General features: G+C 34.6%; 1 protein-coding gene across 2 annotated transcripts in view; it reads left to right on the top strand.

Annotated features, from left to right (window-relative positions):
* The window catches only part of OTOGL (otogelin like), a 161,223-nt gene that overhangs the window by 123,577 nt on the left and 17,374 nt on the right, over nt 1-20,272 (top strand). For both annotated transcript variants that reach the window (XM_030821838.1, XM_030821839.1), the window contains 9 exons: nt 169-383; nt 10,929-11,070; nt 11,980-12,165; nt 14,377-14,589; nt 15,057-15,161; nt 15,443-15,550; nt 16,887-16,988; nt 17,310-17,414; nt 17,499-17,539. In XM_030821838.1, coding sequence (XP_030677698.1) covers nt 169-383; nt 10,929-11,070; nt 11,980-12,165; nt 14,377-14,589; nt 15,057-15,161; nt 15,443-15,550; nt 16,887-16,988; nt 17,310-17,414; nt 17,499-17,539 — 1,217 coding nt within the window. The remainder of the gene's footprint in view (nt 1-168; nt 384-10,928; nt 11,071-11,979; nt 12,166-14,376; nt 14,590-15,056; nt 15,162-15,442; nt 15,551-16,886; nt 16,989-17,309; nt 17,415-17,498; nt 17,540-20,272) is intronic.

Raw genomic sequence — 20,272 nt, 5'->3', positions numbered from 1 at the left:
AGAACATAATTATAAAGTTCTTTCAATGTAAAAGTTCAAGGATACATAAACTTGGTACCTCATACAGTAAATCATTTGTTCATTTAAAATCAATTATTTAACTGATTTAGTTGTGCTGTCTACACTGGTTTAAGTTTTTTTCTTCTAACTGTCATATATTCTTTCAAGGAATTTGCAATGAAGATCCGGATGATGATCTAAGGATGCAAAATGGCACAATTATTACAAATATGGAAGATATAGGATTATTTATTGAGAGCTGGGAAATTGAGAAATCATTTGAAGTAACAATGAGAAGACCTGTTAGGAATTGTACTGAGCATGATTGCAGCCAGTGCATTGATTTATTAAATAGAAGAATTTTCATTCCATGTCATGATAAAGTAAGTTGGAAGCAACCATAAATAATACTTTCATGTTAGATATGTTGAGAGTAAAAGCCAATACGTTACTGTTCTTGCTATGATGTTCTTCTACTGAGAACAAAACCCCCAACCTTCTGTCAGTATGCTTTGGAATTCAGAATCACTTATTGTTTACAGGCTTACAAACAAAAGAAGGATAATTTTATTTCTTTTCTTCATGCTTCGTTAGAATTATATCTACAGCTTTCAGAAAAAAAAAAAAGTTTGTCCTATGAATAAATGTCTCCAGGAAACAGAGATCAATGACATTTGATAACCCAGTATCAAGACCAAGGCAGTGAGGCTTTAATCAATTCCTTATGATCCTGGCTTCTTAGGCATATACTTGTAATAGAATCTGTCACTTACTCGATTTACTTGGTCTTTATTAGTCTCTAACTTTCTGAGTTTAAGTGATTAGTAGGTATTTTAAATAATCCATATTGTTTAAAAAATCCATTATTAAAGACAAAGGACAAATACAGTATTTTATGAATCATTTAACTATAATTTAGTGAGCAGCTAGTACATAGAAATCACTATGTTAGATTCCTGTGATAGAAAATGAATAGGACGCTTTCCTTGCCCTCAAGGAGCCTAGTAGGAAGGCAAGTCTGTGAGCAGATACATTAAAATATACATTATAGAGGTACACAGGAGCCCAGGTTTGGAGGAGACTTCATGGAGTTTTAGATCTTTCTTTTCTTTTCTTTTTTTTTGAGACAGTCTCACTCAGTCGCCTAGGCTGGAGTGTAGTGGCACGATCTCGGCTCACTGCAACCTCCGCCTCCCAGGTTCAAGTGATTCTCCTGCCTCAGCCTCCCGAGTAGCTGGGACTACAGGTGCCCGTGACCACGCCCAGCTAATATTTTTAGTACAGGCAGGATTTCACCGTGTTAGCCAGGATGGTCTCAATCTCCTGACGTCATGATCCACCCACCTCAGCCTCCCAAAGTGTTGGGATTACAGGCGTGAGCCACTGTGCCCGGCCCAGAGTTTTAGATCTTTGAATTGTTTAAAAGTATGAGTTTGCTAGGAGAGAAGAGGGAGGGATGGAGTTCCAGGCAGAGATAACAATGCAATGGTCCCTCAGTGGGAGGTGGGTTCCAGGACCCTCACAGATATCAAAATCCTTGGATGCCCAAGTCCCTTTATAAGATACAATATAGTATTTGCATGTAACCTACACAATTCTCCCATATATGTTAAATCATCTCTAGATTACTTATAATACCTAATGCAAGATAAATGCTATATGAATAGTTTTTACACTGTATTATTTTTTACATTTTTATTATTTTTTATTCTTATATATATATATATTTACTTTCTTTTTCTGAGTATTTTTGAGAGCTTCTTTGGAGGTTCTAGCAGGAGAGTGCAGCTACTCATATACCCTTGACCAAAGGCTGGTCCTCTGTTGGGGATGGTCGTCCTTTCAACCAAATGTACACCTTCAGGAGGGACATAAATGGAGCAGTGAGGGAGGAAGGAACACTTGCTTAGCGAGCCAGATCAGCCGAATCAACCCTGGCAGTCAGTGGGATGACAGATGTCACAGCCAGATCTCTCTCACATCGGTTTTTCTGAATATTTTTCATCCGTGGTTGGTTGAATCTATGGATGTGGAAACCAGAAACCCTGGGTAAGGGAGGCTGACTGTATATGCAAGAGAAAGTTTGGTTTAAAGTCCATGTGAGGAAAACATTAAAAGAGTTTGGTGCAACATCTATGAAGGGAAGAGTCAGGGAAGGAAAGCAAGGGAATTGTCAAGTCAGGAAGGAGCTAACTGTGAATGACCTTTGATGCTGCCTTATGCGTTCCCCGAGGGAAAAGACAAAAGTATGAAGTCATGGGATAAAAATGGCATATCTTTGTGGAACTTCAGTTTTACATGGAGATTTGGATGAAAATAAGTTTTAAATGTTCACATTTTTAAAATGCATGCACATAAACATGAAGAAATAGCAAACACTTTAAAACTCATTCAGTGCCACTTTAGTCTGTCTTTTTAAAGCATCATGATTTTTTTAAATTGCGTTTTTAACTGGGAACTTGAAAGGTTGGTTATATCAGGAAACTTTCAGCTTGACTATTCAAGGCATAATGAAGCAACACAGGATACCATTTAGTCTGTGATAGCTTCCACTTTTCCCTTATAATCTTCCAGTATACAAAAATTAGCTGGGTGTGGTGGCACACATCTGTAATCCCAGTTATTCGGGAGGCTGAGGCAGGAGAATTGCTTGAACCTGGGAGGCAGAGGCTGCAGTGAGCCGAGATCACGCCACTGCACTCCAGCCTTAATGCTTACTTAAAGTGTGTGGGTTTTGTTTATTGTAGAAATGTAAATGGGCACCAAGTTATGTTGTGTCTTATGTTGGAAAATCTAAATCAACAACCACATAAAACTATTCCTAGGGTAACATCTAAAAACCAATCATGCAGAATTTAAGAATAATTACTAGAATATTTTGCTTTATTGTTTATTTTTATAAATAACAAGTAATCTTGGCTCAAAAGGTTTCTTCAGAACTAGTTTTAGAATCATTTGGAAAGTCAGGCTTGTCCATCAAGATCCTCATTAAACCCATCACTCTCTTCACAAAGAACATCTTGCTTTTGTATTTTCTTAGGCTGTTCAATGATGGGATAAATTTTTATAATTTTTTTAAGTGTTATAGTTTGAATATCTTTCAACAAAAGAAAGTTAATTTGCCATTTTATCTGCTACATAGATATAAATCAATTTAAAGAAGGTATTGGCTATATAATATATATTATTATATTTTTATATTATATAATATAAAAATATATTATATAATATAAAAATATATATTTATATTATATATTTTTATATTATATATAATATATTTATATTATATATTTTATATTATATATAATATATTTATATTATATAATAATATATATATATAATATATAATTATATATAATATATTTATATTATATATTTTATATAATATATAATATATATATATTATATAATAATATATATAATATATATAATTATATATAATATATTTATATTATATATAATAATATATATAATATATTTATATTATATATAATATATATAATATATTTATATATATTATATAATTATATATAATTATATATAATATATATAATATTTTTATATTATATATAATATATAATATTTTTATATTATATATTATATTATATATAATATAATATATAATATATAATATGTAAATATATATAATATATAATTATATATTATATATTATCATATAATATATTTTATATGATAATATATAATTATATATTATATATTATCATATATAATATATAATTATATATTATATATTATCATATATAATATATATTTTATATGATAATATATAATATATTATATATTTCATTATATATTAATATAATTATATAATTAATACAATATATAATATATAATATAATATAATTAATTTTATATATATATATATTTTTGAAGAGTCTCGCTCTGTCATCCAGGCACTGATGTCATCCAGTGCAGTGGCATGATCTTGACTCACTGCAGCCTCCAACTCTCAGATTCAAGCAACTCTCCTGCCTCAGCCTCCTGAGTAGCTGGGATTACAGGCATGTGTTACCATGCCTGGCTAATTTTTTGTATTTTTAATAGAGATGGAGTTTCACCACGTTGGCCAGGCTGGTCTCAAACTCCTGACCTCAAGTGATCCACCCGCCTTGGCCTCCCAAAGTGTTGGGATTACAGGTGTGAGCCATCACATCTGACCATGGCTATAATATTTTTATAGTCAGAGTTGAAAATATAATTTTTCATCATGGAAAGAAAAGATAAAAAGTAAAACCTAAATAATGTAAATGGATTATTTTAACAGTAATGGTAAAGAAGAACTCACAAAATTGGCTTATTTTGCAGATTTTTTTTTCAAGAGTGACCAATTAAAAATACTATAAAAAAGTTTGAGAACAAGATAAAAATAATTGACTGTAGGACCTACTAGTACTTTCAGACTCTCAAGTACTGAAAGCCTCTAGATGTGTTTCCTTGAGAAACTAAAAGAGACCCTTACAAAGCTTATGAGGATTCTATACACAGTAGCCTGTGTCTTCAGTCAACATCTTTAGCTGCATTCTGGTCATGATGATTCAGTAATAACTCTGGCACAGTCCATACAATAGTGGAAAATGCATTTTCTTTTTACCCACATAGTTCTCGGATATTGCAAAATGGAGGTAGAGAAGACACAGTATTACCATCATGCTGAACTCGATATTTGGCATCGAATCTCCTCAATTCACTGCAGATTTCTTACGTGGATATTAAGGGATTGAATGCAATATCAGAGTGCCCATTAATCCATGAGCTAGGCAGGGTGTATTTGTTTTTCTTTCAAAGCCTCAAGTGTTAAGACATTATTTTTATTTAAAAGACACAGAATATTAAGCACCAGAATGTAAAACTTGCATGACCTCAAGAAAATACTTCAAAGAAATTTTGAGTTTATAGTGACTTCTTTGGGCTGAACTCTAATCAACCTTGAGATAGAGTTTCCCTTTCTCTACCTTCTGCTTCTAAAAGTTACTTTGATTAAAGTCCTGTTGCAAGAAAAAAAAGAAAGTTAAGAACTAAAAAAAAAGGGAGGGTCATGACAATTTGCTCAATAGATCTGTATGAAGGTCTGAAGAAGATCGGCTAGGCAGGTATAGTAAGGTAGCTAATTAAAAGGCCTCTGAGTAGTTTTTATTTATTTGCTTGTTTTAACCTTTTATTGTGGTAATGTTTACATATTCACAAAAGTGGTGGGAACAGTATAAGAACTTTTCGGTGTCCGTCATCCAGATTAAAAAATCATTTAAAAATTGCCTCTTTTTTTCTGCCTATCTTCTTCACTCCTTCTGCCCACACTCCGCCCCTGTTGAATTATTTTAAAGCAAATCTACTTTGGGAAAATGATGATGGACTCTGCTGGTCAGTGGGAAGCAAGTGAGAATAGCGGCACGTTCAGAAAAGAAAGATGGCATTTGGGAGGTATTTGGGATGTGGAATGGGCAGGATTTAAGGACCAATTAGATGTTAGTACTAAGGGAGGGTGAGCATTTGTAGATGACTTCAACTTTCTAGCTTAAACAGGGTAACATATCGAGATAAAGAAATTCTTGATGGCCTGTTGATACTCAATCGGTTCCATCCAAGCTATCACCAAGTCATGTTGAGTCCACTTTCAAAATATATTCAATATCCACGCATTTCTTCCCACCACTATTTGAATCCGGACAACCATCATCTCTTGCCTGGTCCAATGACAAAGCTATGTAATTTGAATTTTTTTTAACAGAACATCAGACAGTTTAATAGATGCTTCTCCTGACTTACATCTTTTTTTAAAAAATTGTACTTTATATTCGGGGATACATGTGCAGAACATGCAGGTTTGTTATAAATATACATGTGCCACGGTGGTTTGCTGCACCCAACAACCCATCAACCCATCATCTACACTGGGTATTTCTTCTAATGCTCCCCTAGTCCCCCACCCCCCGACGGGGTGTGTGATGTTCCCCTCCCTGTGTCCATGTGTTCTTATTAACTCCCACTTATGAGTGAGAACATACGGGGTTTGGTTTTCTGTTCCTGTGTTAGTTTGCTGAGAATGATGGTTTCCAGCTTCATCCATGTCTCTGCAAAGACATGAACTCATCCTTTTCTATGGCTGCATAGTATTCCATGGTGTATATGTGCCACATTTTCTTTATCCAGTCTATTATTGATGGGCATTTGGATTGGTTCTAAGTCTTTGCTATTATGAACAGTGCTGCAATAAACATACGTAGAATGATTTATAATCCTTTGGGTAGATACCCAGTAATGGGATTGCTGGGTCAAATGGTATTTCTGGTTCTAGATCCTTGAGGAATTGCCACACTGTCTTCCATAATGGTTGAACTAATTTACACTCCCACCAACAGTGTAAACATGTTCCTCTTTCTCCACATCCTCTCCAGCGTCTGTTGTTTCCTGACTTTTTAATGATTGCCATTCTAACTGGTGTGAGATGGTATCTCACTGTGGTTTTGGTTTGCATTTCTCTAATGACCAGTGATGCTGAACTTTTTTTTCATATGTTTGTTGGCCTCATAAATGTCTTTTTTTGAGAAATGTCTGTTCCTATCCTTCACCCACTTTTTGATGGGTTTTTTTTTCTTGTAAATTTGTTGAAATTCTTTGTAGAGTCTGGATATTAGCCCTTTGTCAGATGGATAGATTGCAAAATTTTTCTCCCATTCTATAGATTGCCTATTCACTCTGATGATAGTTTCTTTTGCTGTGCAGAAGCTGTTTAGTTTAATTACATCTCATTTGTCAACTTTGGCTTTTGTTGCCGTTGTTTTTGGTGTTTTAGTCATGAAGTCTTTGCCCATGACTGTCCTGAATGATATTGCCTAGGTTTTCCTCTAGGGATTTTATGGTTTTAGGTCTTAGATTTAAGTCTTTAATCTATCTTGAGTTAATTTTTATATAAGGTTTAAGGAGGGGATCCAGTTTCAGTTTTCTGCATATGGCTAGCCAGTTTTCCCAGCACCATTTATTAAATAGGGAATCATTTCCCCATTGCTTGTTTTTGTCAGGTTTGTCAAAGATCAGATGGTTGTAGATGTGTGGTGTTATTCCTGAGTCCTCTGTTCTGTTCCATTGGTCTATATGTCTGTTTTGGTACCAGTACCATGCCGTTTTGGTTACTGTAGTCTTCTACCACTGAGCTTCATCCTTGTTTGCAAATCTCTACAAAGCAGACAGAATAATATCTTAAAATTATAAACAGAATGTATGATTTCTCTACCTAAAATCCTTCACTGTATTTCACTTAGAGTATATTCCAAAGTTCTTACCAGGGCTGTCAGTGTCCTCTATAATCCGGCCCACCTACTTCTCCAGCCACGTCTTGTGCTACGCTCTTCTTGTTTGCTAAGCTCCAACCATTGTTGCCTCCCCTCAGCTCTCTTAATATTCCAGGAGTTTTTCTGCCAAAAGGCTCTTCTTCTTGCTGTTTCCCCAGCTGGAATACTTTTTTCTTTCAATCCTTTTTAGCATGGTGGCTTCTCTTCATCTTACTCAAAGGCTTTGTTTTTGTAGTTGTTGAGATCCACAAGCAGAGAACAGGTCTGTTTTATTTATCTTTATTCTTATGCATAGTACAGTGCCTGATACGTAGTTAGGTACCCAATGAATGATAAAAGTGTTCATCAGTTAATAAGTAAGCAGAGGATACAGAAGAATCAGCTTTTGTGGGCTAAGTAGAGAAGGGATACTTTTTTTTTTTTTTTTGGACAGATTAATTCATGTGCATCATCAGAGTAAAAACAGAGCAGAAACTATGGAGTGTAATTCGGGAGCTCAGAGGAGATAGGTTGAGGCCAGAGATCAGGTTGGAAGAGTTATTAGTATACGGATTTTTAAAATAATGATAATTTATGATGTGTCAGGTTTTTTCTGTACATTTTCCATATATTAGCTCATTTAATTTTCACAGCAATCTTAAGTAGTAGTAGTTGTTAGTATTAACTCTATTTCACATATGAAGAAACCAAGACAAAGAAGGTTTAAATGCCCCAAATGGTGATAGAAACCATGGGAATGGATGAGCTTGGGGAGAGCATTTTCAGTGACAGAACATGACCATTGAGGATGGGATCTAGTAAAACAGAATGAGAGGCAGGTAGAAGAAACAATTACCAAGTAGATAGAAAGGCAATGGAGTGCGGTACCTTTGAAGTTCAAGGAGAGAACATTTTAAGCAAGTGGACGTGCTAATGGCAATATAGACTTCTGAGAGATCAGGGAGGGTTTAGAATATCAGTTTCATTGCATTTGATTAAAAGAAGGCTATTAATGACTAAAGCAAGTATTCTGTGCAAAGTAAGGTGGTTGGAAACTGAGAGGATTTCACAAAGGACATTGAAAAGAAAGTCAAATCTTAGGGCTTTTTTCTGCATCTTTAAAAATATTTAATTTTATTTTTGTATCGACAGATAAAATTGTATGTGTTTACTGTGTACAACGTGATGTTTTGAAGTGTATATACATTGTGGAATGATGAAATCTAGCTAATCAACAAATGCATTACCTCATGTGATTATCACTTGTGTGATGATAACACTTTACATCCACTCTCAGCATTTTTCAATAATGTAATATATTATTATAGTCAACATGTTATACAATAGATCTCTTGGACTTCCGCCCATCTAACTGAAATTCTGTACCCTTTAACAACATCTTCCCAATCACTTCAGTCCCTGGTAACCATAATTCCTTCCTCGATTCTATAAGATCAACTTTTTTAGTTTTCACATGTGAGTGAGATCATGTGGTATTTGTCTTCCTGTGCCTGGCTTATTTCACTTAACATCATGTTCTCTGGGTTCATTCATGTTGTCACAAATTACACAATTTCATTCTTTTTAAAGGATAAATAATATTCCATTGTGTATATTTACCAAATTTTCTTTCTTCATTCATCCATTGGCAGACCTGTAGGTTGATTCTATATTTTGGCTATTGTGAATAATGCTGCAGTAAACATGGATGTGCAGGCATCTCTGTGACATACTGATTTCATTTCCTTTGGATATGTACCTAGTAGTAGGGTAGCTCAATTATATAATATTACTATCTTTAATTTTTTGAGAAACCTCCATATTGTTTTCCACAATGGCTGTACTAATTTACATTCCCACCAACAGTGTGCAAGTGTTATCTTTTCCCTACATCCTCGCCAATGATTGTTGGTTTTTGTCTTTTTGATAATATCCATTCTAACAAGTGTGAGGAAATATCACATCGTGGTTTTAATTTGTACTTTTCTGATGATTAATGATAATAAACATTTTTCATGTACTTGTTGGACATTTGCACATCTTTTTTTGAGAAGTATCTATTCAGTTCCTTTGACCATTTTTAAATTGGGTTATTTGTTTTCTTGTTATTGAGTTGTTTGAGTTCCTCATGTATTTTGGATATTAGCCCATTATTAGATGTATAGTTTGCAAATATTTTCTCCCATTCTATAGGTCGTCTCTTTACTACGTTGATTGTTTCCTTTGCTGTGCAGAAACTTTTATTTTGATGCAATCCCATGTGTCTATTTTTTCTTTTGTTTTCTGTACTTTGGGGTTCATATGCAGAAAATTATTGCTCAGACCAGTGTCCTAGAGCTTTTCCTCTATTTTTGTCTAGTGGTTTTGTAGTTTCAGGTCCTACAGTTAAGTCTTATAGTCTCTTTTGAGTTGACTTTTTGTATATGATGTGAATTAAGGATCTAATGTCATTTGACTGCTAGTGGATATTCAGTTTTCCCAGCACTATCTATTGGAGATACTTTTCTTTCCCCATTGTGTACTCTTGGCATCTTTGTCAAAAATCAGTTGGCTGGCTGTAAATGTGTGGATTTATGTCTGGGTCTCTGTTCTGTGTCCCATTGGCCTATATGTCTGTTTTCTTGCCATTGTGTTTTTTTGTTGTTGTTGTTGTCGTTGTTGTTGTTTTGTTTGTTTGTGTTTGAGATGCAGTCTCACTCTGTCGCCAGGCTGGAGCACAGTGGTGTGATCTCGGCTCACTGCAACCTCTGCCTCCCGGGTTCAAGCGATTCTCCTGCCTCAGCCTCTGGAGTAGCTGGGATTACAGGCGCGTGCCACCACACCTGGCTAATGTTTGTATTTTTAGTAGAGATGGAGTTTCACCATGTTGGCCAGGATGGTGTCAATCTCTTGACCTCATGATCTGCCCGCCTAAGCCTCCCAAGCCATTGGTTTTTATAGATACAGACCCTGAAGAAAAATAGATGGACTATGAAAAAATACTATTTTTATCAGATACTTTGGCCTGTATCAGAATTTGGCATCTGAATTTAAATCTTTAATATGTGCCTGTTGAATAATGAGTTGAGAGAAAAATGGAATAAATATTGTCACATGCTACATTATTTATATTTCAGGTATCTCTAGATCAAAATGGAACATATTCTATAGGAAAAAAATGAGTAATTAAATTGAGGTGTGCCAAATTTTTATAAATTATGTAACTAATATTGAATATTAATAAAAGTTTTGAGAAGCATTTGTAACTTTATTTAATAAGCAATGCTGTATACCATTAGAGAATGCTTTGTGAGCTTCCAATTTAATCTATAATTTTTCAAACTCTTATTCAGTATATAGAAAAGGCAGTTGTAGCCCACAGTGGATATTAGAAATAAATTTTTGCTTGGCTCCACATACTCTGTTTTCTTTTCCATCTTTATAAGAAAGATTTGTGTAGATTAGTGCAGATGGTATTTGTCTTATTTAAATGTGTTTAGAGTGATGTTCAATATTAAGAATTTTTGAAAATGTAAAGTTTATGATGAAGTATAATGAATATTAACTTGCTACTCTTTGATTCTCCAAATAATCTTAGTCTAGCTTAGGGCTTTCAGAGAAATAAAACAATATAACTTATTTCAAGGCAAAATGTTTCTCTAGGTTTCACCGGAAGACTTTTGTGAAAAGATGTGGATCAATTATACCTATTTTTGGAACTATGAATGTGATGCACTTTCTGCATATGTGGCTCTGTGCAACAAGTTTGATATCTGTATTCAGTGGAGAACACCTGATTACTGCTGTAAGTAACTGTTAACTGAATCATATTTTTCAATCATAAATAAATTTCACTTTTGCAATCACTTCTTTCCTTCTTTTTCTTTTTTATCATGAACTAATTTAGTAAGCATAAAATGCACAGAAGAAGCTATGACAAACACAAGTTACATCACTTGATATCAGAAATAAAACAGTCACACATGAAGCTCCCTGTGTGCCTTCTCCAGCCCTTCCCTCTCTCTTTTCCCTGAGAGGTAATCACTATTCAGGAGGGGCATTGCTGATTCATCGGGAATGTGTGTCATCTCCAATTTCACTAGACACTGTCAAATTGTTCTCCACTGAGATTGTACCAATTTATAACCCCACCATCTGACCATTTAATTTTTAATAGTATGACTTTTTACAATCATTGACAATCCACAAGGATTTTCTAAAACATCATTTATAAACTGCTCAGCAATAGTAATTTCTTTTGACAGTGAAGGATCAAACCTAAATATACAGCATTTTTCTTTTTTATCATTTGGTTGAGTTATATACTAAAAGTGTATTTCGGTTATAATTCTGAGTAGACTGTTATCTCTTACTGCACAGAGCAATAATTTCATAATAGTTGATTGTATATTTATGCCAACCAGACTTGGGCTGCCTGTTGGTGATATTTGTTATACATCTGATAAGCGTTTCCTACCATAACAGCTAATCCTAGCAGCCCCTTAGAAAATGTTTAAAAATTCCAAAAAATGCAAAAAACAAACACATTGATGCCTTTGTTTCTGATTTATGGTTACAGAGTAAATGAAAAATGGACTTTGAAGAGACTAAAATTTGCAAAATATATTTTCTAAAAGAAATCTGACCTTTCTTTTACTAGAATTTAAATAGGTTACTTTTATCATTAGCAAATTTTGTCTCCTATTCTTCAAAGCCCTGAGTTGCCCAGAGGGGAAGGAATATCAACCCTGTGTGCGACCTTGTGAAGCAAGAACATGCCTGAACCAATGGTTCTATGGACACTCTTCCTGTATGAACTTAAGAGAAGACTGTGTGTGCAAAGATGGAACTATTCTTCACAGGCCACATTCAACCCAGTGCATTCCAGAGAAAGAGTGTGGTAAGATACAAAGTACAAAATGACTTCTCAGGGATCTGGCAAACAAACAAAAACGGTTTTTAGATATTGCAGAGATGTGCTAACAAAGGTTTATCAAAGACAGCCTAAGTGTTGGAAAGGAAATGAGTTTGTCTGTAGTTTGATTTTAATATGATTTCAAGAGAAGTTAATTGTTCCAAAAGCTTCAGTGGTAGTGTGTATGAATCTCTATATCTGCCCATAGTAACTGAGAAAAAGCATGGGAAATCAAGAATTAAGAGTGTGGATTATGGACTGAACTCAAATTCAAGTTAATTCGTGTATTAGTGGTTCACTTTAACTCCTATGAGTCTCAGGTTATGCATCTGGAAAGTGAGGAAAATAATAGTACTTATAAGGTTAGTGTGGGGCTACATAATTTAGTAAAAAGCACTTTGCGTTTAACATGGTGCCTTGAGAAAGTAAGCATGTAGGAAATGGCAGATGGTACTATTATCTGGGTACTATGATTTGGATGTGGTTTGTCCCCACCAAAACTCATGTTGAGGTTTGATCCTCCGTGTGGCAGTGCTGGGAGGTGTGGCCTAGTGGGAGGTGTCTGGATCATGGGGCCACTGCCTTCATCAATAGATTAATGCCTTCTCAAGGTTGTGAGTGAGTTATTGCTCTTGTGAGACTAGATTAGTTCTAGCAGAAATGGAATCTTTCCCTAAAGTACAGGTTGTTATAAAGGGAGTTTCCTTCTCATATTTTATTCCTCTTCACATCTATCCACTTCTCCTTTGACCTTCTGCTGCAGTACAAGACAGGAGAAAAACCCTCACTAGAAGCTAAGTAGATGCTGGCGCCATGCCCCTTAAACTTCCCAGCCAGCAGAAGTGTGACTAAATGAACCTCTTTGCTTTATAAACTATCCATTTTCAGGTATTCTCTTAGAGCAACACAAAATGGACTAAGATACTGGAGGAACATATCTAGTATTTCTAATTATATTTTCAAACAATGTTATTTTGATGCACTGTCTCCATGGTAGTGGCAGATGAAAAAGTGCAAAATTGAGATGATTGCAGCAGGGGAATTGTCAGTCATAGGCCTCTTCATTATGGTCAAAAGAAAATGAATTGACTAATAATTAAAGAAAAAGGCAAGGAGAAGTGAAATGCATATATAGTTTCAGAAACAAGCTAGTGTTTGCCAGTATAGAAAGTATCTGTGGAAGACTTTGAGAATATACACGTGTGCTTATATTTGTTCTTTAGAGATCTAAGAGATTTGGTTTGATAGTAAATAGGATAAGAGTTCATTGGAGGCTGGGGATATGGTCGATAACTACATTTATCATTATTATTCCTTAAAAGATCTACTAGATGGTCATATTTATCATAAAATAAAACTTTTACTTAAAAATAATAGTCACTACATAATATTTTGCCTGATTGCCTACTTTTTACTTTTAGATTTTAAAGCAGAAATATTTTGAATTTTCATATGATATAAATGTTATATGAGGTAGGGACTACCTTGTTTTCTAATCCCACTCATTTTTAACAGTTACTATTTTCAAACTAATTTAAATTTATATTATTGAATTTGATTAGGCTAAATAAATTATATTAACAGGACTTAAAATGTGTCAAAAATAGTAGATCATTTCATTTTTAGAAGAAAACATACAGATTTACAGATGGTTGTAAAAGGAAAGAAACTTTTTCTTTCTTTTACTTTTTCTTGTCTTTCTTTTTTTTTTTTTTTGAGACAGGATCTACTCTGTTGCACAGGCTTGAGTACAGTGGTCATAGCTCACTGAGACCTCAAACTGTGGGCCTCCAATGATCCTCCCACCTTAGCTTCCTGAGTAGCTGGGACTACAGGCATGCCACTACACTTCGCTAATTATTTTTCTTTTTGGTAGAGACAAGGTCTTACTCTGTTGCCCAGGCTGGTCTCAAACTCCTGGCCTGAAGCAGTCCTCTCTCCTCAGCCTCCCAAAGTGCTGGGATTATAGGCATGAGCCACTGCATCTGACCAGGAAAAAAATATTTTCTGTGGACTAAGTATAAACTTTCATTAAAGAAAAATGTAAGTTGGTGATGATGAAAGAGAAATCTGAGAAAAGCAATGGACTTGTGACACATCATCTATGTCACTGTGCCATGTCACAGTCTGAAACCAAAACATGGTTTATTTTAGTGCCCAGGTTTTGAGTGTTATAATACTGTTGATCTTTTTAAGCATGCACTGATAGTGAAGACCAACCCCGCACTGCTGGGGAGATTTGGAATGGGGGCATTGATGAATGCGCTCTATACAAATGTTTGGAGAATGGAAGCATTATTCCTATAGAACCTGACTGTGATGAAGAGCCCATGCCAGTTTGTGAACGAGAAGCTGAAGTTGTCATGGGCATCATTGATAAATGGACCTGCTGTTCAAAGAAAGTTTGTGGTATGTATGCAGAAGCCTTATAGTCAATTGATTCCACAGAATATGTTGACATTCTTTGTGAAAAAGCAAAGCATATATAATGCTTCGTATTAAAAAAAAAGTGCCATAAATGTCATTTTCTCAAAGCAAGTTTTGTTTCATTACAATTTTGTTGAATACACGTGAAAAACTCTGGCTATTCACAGTTAATAACACTCAACAAAACATGAGAAGAGGAAAGATCTGGAAATCTTTGATGTATGAATCAAGGGTGAAAGACAATAATAGAAAAATGTCAAAGCTGCTGCGTTTTCGTATATGGCCCACTTTGTTAGCTGAATGGCTTAACTGCAGTGTAAAAACGTGCATAATGAGAGTCATTTCCCCTCTTTGAGTTTCCTGCCTTGAGCTGGCAGTCATTTCCCTGCTTTGAGTTGGCAGATTTTAGTTGTGTTCACTAATATTTTAACAGTTGTTCTTATTTATAGGATGTGACATGACTTTGTGTGAAACTACCATCCCAACATGTACAAATAGTCAAAAATTGATTGTTGGCCACAGTCCTCTTTCTTGCTGTCCACAGTACAAATGTGGTAAGTAATCAATATAGAAAATTAAGAGTGAGGTTCATTGTTCATTCAGAATAGTGGATTAGATTCTCACTCTTTGTGTCTCTAAGACAATGATTTATTATAAAGGATTGTGGACTTGTCTTGCTAATTTTTTAAACCTGGTATATATATTTCATATATATATATATATGATTAAGAACTTTAAAATAAGTTATTTATTACTAAATTCAAAGAGAGGTAAACACTATGTCATTTTTTTTATTATGCTATACAAATTTTCTAATGTAGTTGTGTTTCTGCAGAATGTGACCCATTGAAATGCCCCAGTATTTCAACACCAGAATGCAGAGAAGACCAATTCATGATTGAAGTTCAACAGGAAGAACCTTGTTGTTTTTCCCCTTTTTGTGGTGAGTATTCTGGAGATAATTTCTTGGAAGAAGAGAAAGGATCTAGGAAAAAATCTCTTATTTGATGTGAATTTTATGAGACTGATGGTAAGCAATATTCTGATGTTATAAGAATTCAACTGAATGAGAACTGTTGTAAAGAAAGTATGACATTTTAAATGACTAGACAATCATAATAAATACCTTCCCCCATCAACAAAAACTATATACATCAGTCCAAATATGACCAAGATATTTAAATCAAGCTTTTTAAATAAGGCCAATACCTAATTTTTTCAAAGAAAAATTTAGCACTGGCTTTCCTTGAAGAACCAACTTGAATAATGGGCTCTGCTAAGACTTTATAGGACATCTTTAAAACTTCATGTCCTATATATCATGTTTGAGGTATCATGATCTCAAAAAAGAATGGCAGAAACAAAGGGTGACTGGAAAATGACCGGAGCTAAATATTCTGCCTGGTGAACTGAACATTGAAATATAAGGAATTCTCTATTTTTTTTTCAAATGAATCATTATATCCAAGATTGCTTGGTGATTAATGTAGGTTTCAAAAGTAATCAAAACAATTTCTTTGCATGAGTTAAGATTCATTGACTGCAAGTGGCAAAATGATTGATTCTGGCTACCTTTAGCACAACCCGTTATTGGAAGAATCTGGGGAAGTAGGATCAAAATGAAGCAGAACAGTCAAGCCCCAGGAAGGAGAGAAACCAGCTGCTCTAAGTAGAAGTCACTAATGATTGAGCCAACTTTATTTTTTTCTTCAGTTGATGTGTTTCTATATATGACTCAAATTCCATCCAAGGGGATTCTGATTACTCCTATGTGGGTTGTTTCTACAGAGTGGCCTGGTGATGTGAGACACCTTTAAAGATAGTCACTCAAAAAGGTGTGGGTGGTGCATTTCCTCAAGGTCATTCAGAGAGTAGTTATCAAAGGTGGGAGGGCATGCTGAAACAGCCCAAAAGAACAAATGCCTACTACATTTTCTTCCCTAAATGAGAGTAACCAATGATAGTGAACTAAGAAAATGTAAATATAATAAATAAACAAGTGACATTTTGATTCTAATGAGAACAAATTGCCTAGGAAATCTGAATGTTCTGCCTTTCTGGTAAGATGGTGTTCTATGTGTCACTGTGCTTGCAAAGCATAAGGCAATATACTCAGACAGTATTATTGTTTTTATGGCCAAATAAGGAAATATACCTTATGTTTCTTTTACTATTTTCTTAAACAAAATTGATTTGATTTATGTATGGTAATTTAAACTCATATTATAATTCATGGTTTTTAGCTCAGCTGTGATTTTTGGCTTCTTGTTTTACCTTAGTTTGTGAATCTTGCACCAAACGTGTTCCACTGTGTCATGATGGAGAATTTCTCACAGTAGATCTTAATAGCACACACTTCTGTTGTCCTCAGTATTACTGTGGTAAGTGTATATTAACTATTCTAAAATATTTAGATGTGTCCAATGTTTAAGAAGCCCAGTGCATCTTAGTTGGCTGTTACATCAGACCCTTTTTCAAAGTTTTTTACTTGATGAGCTATCCTAGCACCAGTACTCTTTTTGTACCTGTTTATATGTCAATTGTTTTATCTTCACCAACACATGGCAATCTGGTGGTGGGAGAGGTAGCGCTTGGGAAATATGAATCCATGCATTATTGTAATGGCAGTGAACTAAATGGTAGGTAATGAGAAATGGCAATTCTATAAAATTCATCTTTACCCATGTAATTTTTCTTTTTAGTATGTGAGCCAAACCTTTGTCCTATGCCATTACTCAACTGTGCAGAAGATATGAATCTTGTGAAAGAAAATGTATCTGGTCAATGTTGCCCAACATGGCACTGTGGTAACTAATTTTCATATTTTAAGGTTTCATTATAATAAGTTAATTATTTTGATCAATGTAAATATGTTGATTTTTGCCTTTTAGAATGTAACTGTGAAAACCTTGTTATGCCATCTTGTGAAGTGGTAAGAACACATATTTTGACTGACTTGTCGTATTTATTGAAATCTGTTTATTCTTCCTTTATGTTTCTCATTTCTAAATTCTTCTTAGAGTTAATAAAATTACCCACATTAAATTGTACGAAAGTAGATTAAAATAATGTGCTCTGATATTAGGAAATAGTAAGTTATATCTTAGTTGAGACAGGAAAATACAGTACATTTTTTTTAACTGCTGATAGAATCTGCTAGTCTTGTATCTACTTCAGTTCTCTGTATTAAAATGAAGCAAAATATTGAAAAAAATTGTCTTAATATTGAGTGGTGTTGCTAATGATTCTTTAAGAAAGTGAGCTAATGATACCTCTGTTGTAGAGGAGAAGGGGATATAAACATGGAACAGCCTGTTTCTTCTTAAGTGTTATCTGTGAACATGTAAACATTATAGAAATTTCAAATATTTAATTTTTAGAAATAACTAGGATAACTCTGGTGTCACTTATTTAATCCTTAAATGTATCCCATGGTGCTTTACAAGTCTTTGTTTTCTTTAACTATTTATCTGCATGATATGCCAATAAGGCTTGAGAAAGACAATATATTCCTGGCACTATTTATTAGAAAAGACACGTTTTATTTCACAAAGACATTTTACTTTTCTTTTTCTTCTCAAACAATGTGTACACTTAGAGAATTCATTCAGAATCTCCAGTTCAAAGCTATATTATGAAAAATGAATGAGGTACTTTTTAAAGTAAAAGAACCCTTCCTGGGATGACACTGTTTTATTTAAAAAGCATTAATCCAACATTTGCTTTAATGATGCTTTCATCTATGGCTTACAGAGAATGTTTAAACTTTACAAATAACTTTCATAATAATTCTCTCATTTGATTATTTTGTGTGTACACTGTATATACATCTGCACAAGAGTAGAATTATGATGCCATGTATTTCTCTAGTCCTTCACAGTTACATAACATATTCAGTATACTATCTTATTGAATCTTTACCAAGTCAGCACTTTAGCTCATTTTATAAGTGAGAAAGATGAGGTCTAAGGGAATAAATTATTGATTAAGATTTTCAGGATTCTAACCAACGATTGCTTTTTGTGTGTGTATGTTTGTGTATTCCTTATTCTTTCTACTTTGCCTTAACTCTTTATTTCCCTTAGAAAATGTAGCCAAGGCACAACTTGAAACAAGAATGAAAGAGAATGTGAAACTGCCTTGTTTCTACCTTTCTCTAGCTGTGGCTCACTTAGGCAGTAAATAAATTAATATAATTTAAATGCTTAGTGTCTGACATATAGGAAGGGCTCAATCAGTATTAGTTATAAGTATTAGTTTTTTTTGACACATTAAAACTTAAATTTCTTAATCTTTTTTCCCTTTACAAGTCTGACCTAGTCCTTTTCTACTTTCTGTCTTTTTTCTGAGACACATAGGTTGGTTTGTTTCTCTCTCTCCCTCTCACTCCCCTGTCACTCCCCTCTCACTCCCCTCTCTCCCCCACTCTCCCCCACTCTCTCCCACTCTCCCCCTCTCTCCCCCTCTGTCTCCCTCCTCGCCTCTCACTCTTTCCCTCTCTCTCCTCTCTCTCCTCTCTCTCCCTCTCTCCCCTCTCTCTCCCTCTCTCCCTCTCACTCTCCTTTCTTTCTTGTCTTGCTCTGTCACCAGGCTGGAGTGCAGTGGTGCGATCTCTGCTCACTGCAACCTCTGCCTCCCAGCTTCAAGTGATTCCCCTGCCTCAGCCTCCTGAGTAGCTGGGACTACAGGCGTGTGCCACCATGCCCAGCTAATTTTTTGTATTTTAGTAGAGACGGGGTTTCACCATGTTGGCCAGGATGGTTTCAATCTCCTTACGTCGTGATCTGCCTGCCTTGGACTCCCAAAATGCTGGGATTACAGGCATGAGCTACCATGCCTGGCCGGGACACATAGGTTTTCTAAAGGCAAACTAGAAGCATTATACAATCTTTGTGTTTAATTTTATTTTTTATTTATTTATTTTTAAAACGGACAAATATTGTATATATTTATTATGTACAACATGTTAATTTAAAATATGTATACATTATGGAATAGCTAAATTGAGTTAATTAACACATGCATTACCTCACAACTTCGTATTTTTGTGATGAGAACACAGGATCTATTCTCTTAACAATTTTTAAAAATACAATACATTGTTACTAATGATTATCATTACGTTTTACAAAAGATCTCTTGAACTTATTTCTCCTATCTAACTGAAATTTTGCATCCTTTGGCCAACATATCCTCAAACTCTACTCCCCTATCCTCAGCCCTGGTAACCACCATTATACTCCCTACCTTCTGTGAATTCAACTTTTTTAGATTCTACATATAAATAAGATCATGTGGTATTTGTCTTTCTGGGCTTGGCTTATTTCATTTAACATAACGTCCTCCAGGTTCATCCATGTTGTCTCAAATGACAGAACGTTCTTCTTTTTCAAGGCTGTATGGTATTGCATTGTGTATACATACCACATTTTCTTTACCCATTCATCCTTTGGTGGACACTTGGATTGATTCCATATCTTGGCTATTGTGAGTAGTGCTGCAGTAAACATGGGAGTGAAGATATCTCTACAATATAGTGATTTTATTTCCTTTGGATATATACCCAGTAGTGGAATTGCTGGATCATATAGTAATTCTATTTTTAATTTTTTGAGGAACATATATACTGTTTTTCATAATGACTATGTTAATTTACATTCCCAAC

Source organism: Nomascus leucogenys, chromosome 10 (assembly GCF_006542625.1).
Source record: "Nomascus leucogenys isolate Asia chromosome 10, Asia_NLE_v1, whole genome shotgun sequence".
Classification (NCBI taxonomy): domain Eukaryota; kingdom Metazoa; phylum Chordata; class Mammalia; order Primates; family Hylobatidae; genus Nomascus; species Nomascus leucogenys.
The sequence above is the reverse complement of the archived record's forward strand: the minus strand, read 5'-3'. Positions and strand labels throughout refer to the sequence as shown.